The 1,041-nt window shown below is 53.4% G+C and overlaps 1 protein-coding gene across 1 annotated transcript in view; it reads right to left on the bottom strand.

Moving 5' to 3' along the window:
• The window catches only part of TALDO1 (transaldolase 1), a gene marked incomplete at its 5' end in the record, with an annotated part of 4,681 nt that overhangs the window by 3,196 nt on the left and 444 nt on the right, over positions 1-1,041 (bottom strand). The window contains 2 exons of the mRNA XM_010133508.1: positions 5-127; positions 747-854. Coding sequence (XP_010131810.1) covers positions 5-127; positions 747-854 — 231 coding nt within the window. The remainder of the gene's footprint in view (positions 1-4; positions 128-746; positions 855-1,041) is intronic.

Genomic DNA, 1,041 nt, shown 5'->3' with positions numbered 1-1,041 from the left:
GTCCTGGATCCCTTCCCACGTGGAGGAGAGCTTGATGAGAATACGCTCCTTCCCGATCCCCGCTTCCTTGTAGAGGTCGATGAGGCGCCTGGCCCTCTGGATCATTCCCTCCTTATCAAAGGACAACCTTTGAGACGAGAGCGGGGCTGCTTAACGCGGGCTCGGGCTTTTTAACTGCTCTCCCCCAAACCCCACGGAAACCACCGTCTGCTTTCCCAGCACTTCTACACCCATGGCAGGTTTTTCTTCTCAGAGGAGAAGCCTCCTGGGTAGTGGGCCTGTCACCCTGGTGTATGACTGCTCTGCTACTCTCATTCAGAGCTCGAGGAAACTTCCCGTGAGAAAGGTGTGACGTGTCCCTGGGTTTTTCACGGTGAAGTGAATGCGTGAGGAGCAGCTTAACAGACAAATCCTACCCAAGCCCAGAAATAAACCGTGAAACCAGATCTCTGGGTAAATTGAGGAGACTTCTGGGCACACTGGGAGCATGAGGTTTCCCATGCTAAGGATCACCAGGAAAATCACAAAAAGCCCTGCTCAGCACCATGCGTTTTCAGGCAGTTTTGTCACTTATCACCGAGCAAACTAGGGGAAATCCAGTCTCTAATGAGACGAGCAGCAGCAGCAATATAAACTCTTGCTACTCTTGTACCAGTGAGCTAGTCCAGAGCATCATCCTCCAGCTCCCACCGAGTCTCTCCGTGTACGTACAAACAGCCAGGGAAACCCAGGGGACAAGGACCCACCTTGCATCGACCTCGGTGGACACGCGGCCAGGAATCCGCTTCAGTATCTCAGCTCCAAATAACACAAAAAGTTTGTCGCAGGCGTTTTTGATCTGCTCCTCTTCTGACCTGAAAAACCACAAAGAGCAAAGTTGTTCCAGGGGGGCAGACACCCAGCCTGCCCACCCAGCGCAGGGGATTTGCGGCTCAAACATCACAGCCCGTTTAACATGGAACTCCAGAGTTCCAGCAGCCACTTCTGCTCTCTGCAGGTTTCTGTTCTGCCCTCTGGGCACCACCAGCACTTCAGTCCTCG

This window comes from Buceros rhinoceros, unplaced genomic scaffold (genome assembly GCF_000710305.1).
Source record: "Buceros rhinoceros silvestris isolate BGI_N320 unplaced genomic scaffold, ASM71030v1 scaffold18020, whole genome shotgun sequence".
NCBI classification, from domain to species: Eukaryota; Metazoa; Chordata; class Aves; order Bucerotiformes; family Bucerotidae; genus Buceros; species Buceros rhinoceros.
This window is presented reverse-complemented; position numbering and strand designations above follow the sequence as displayed.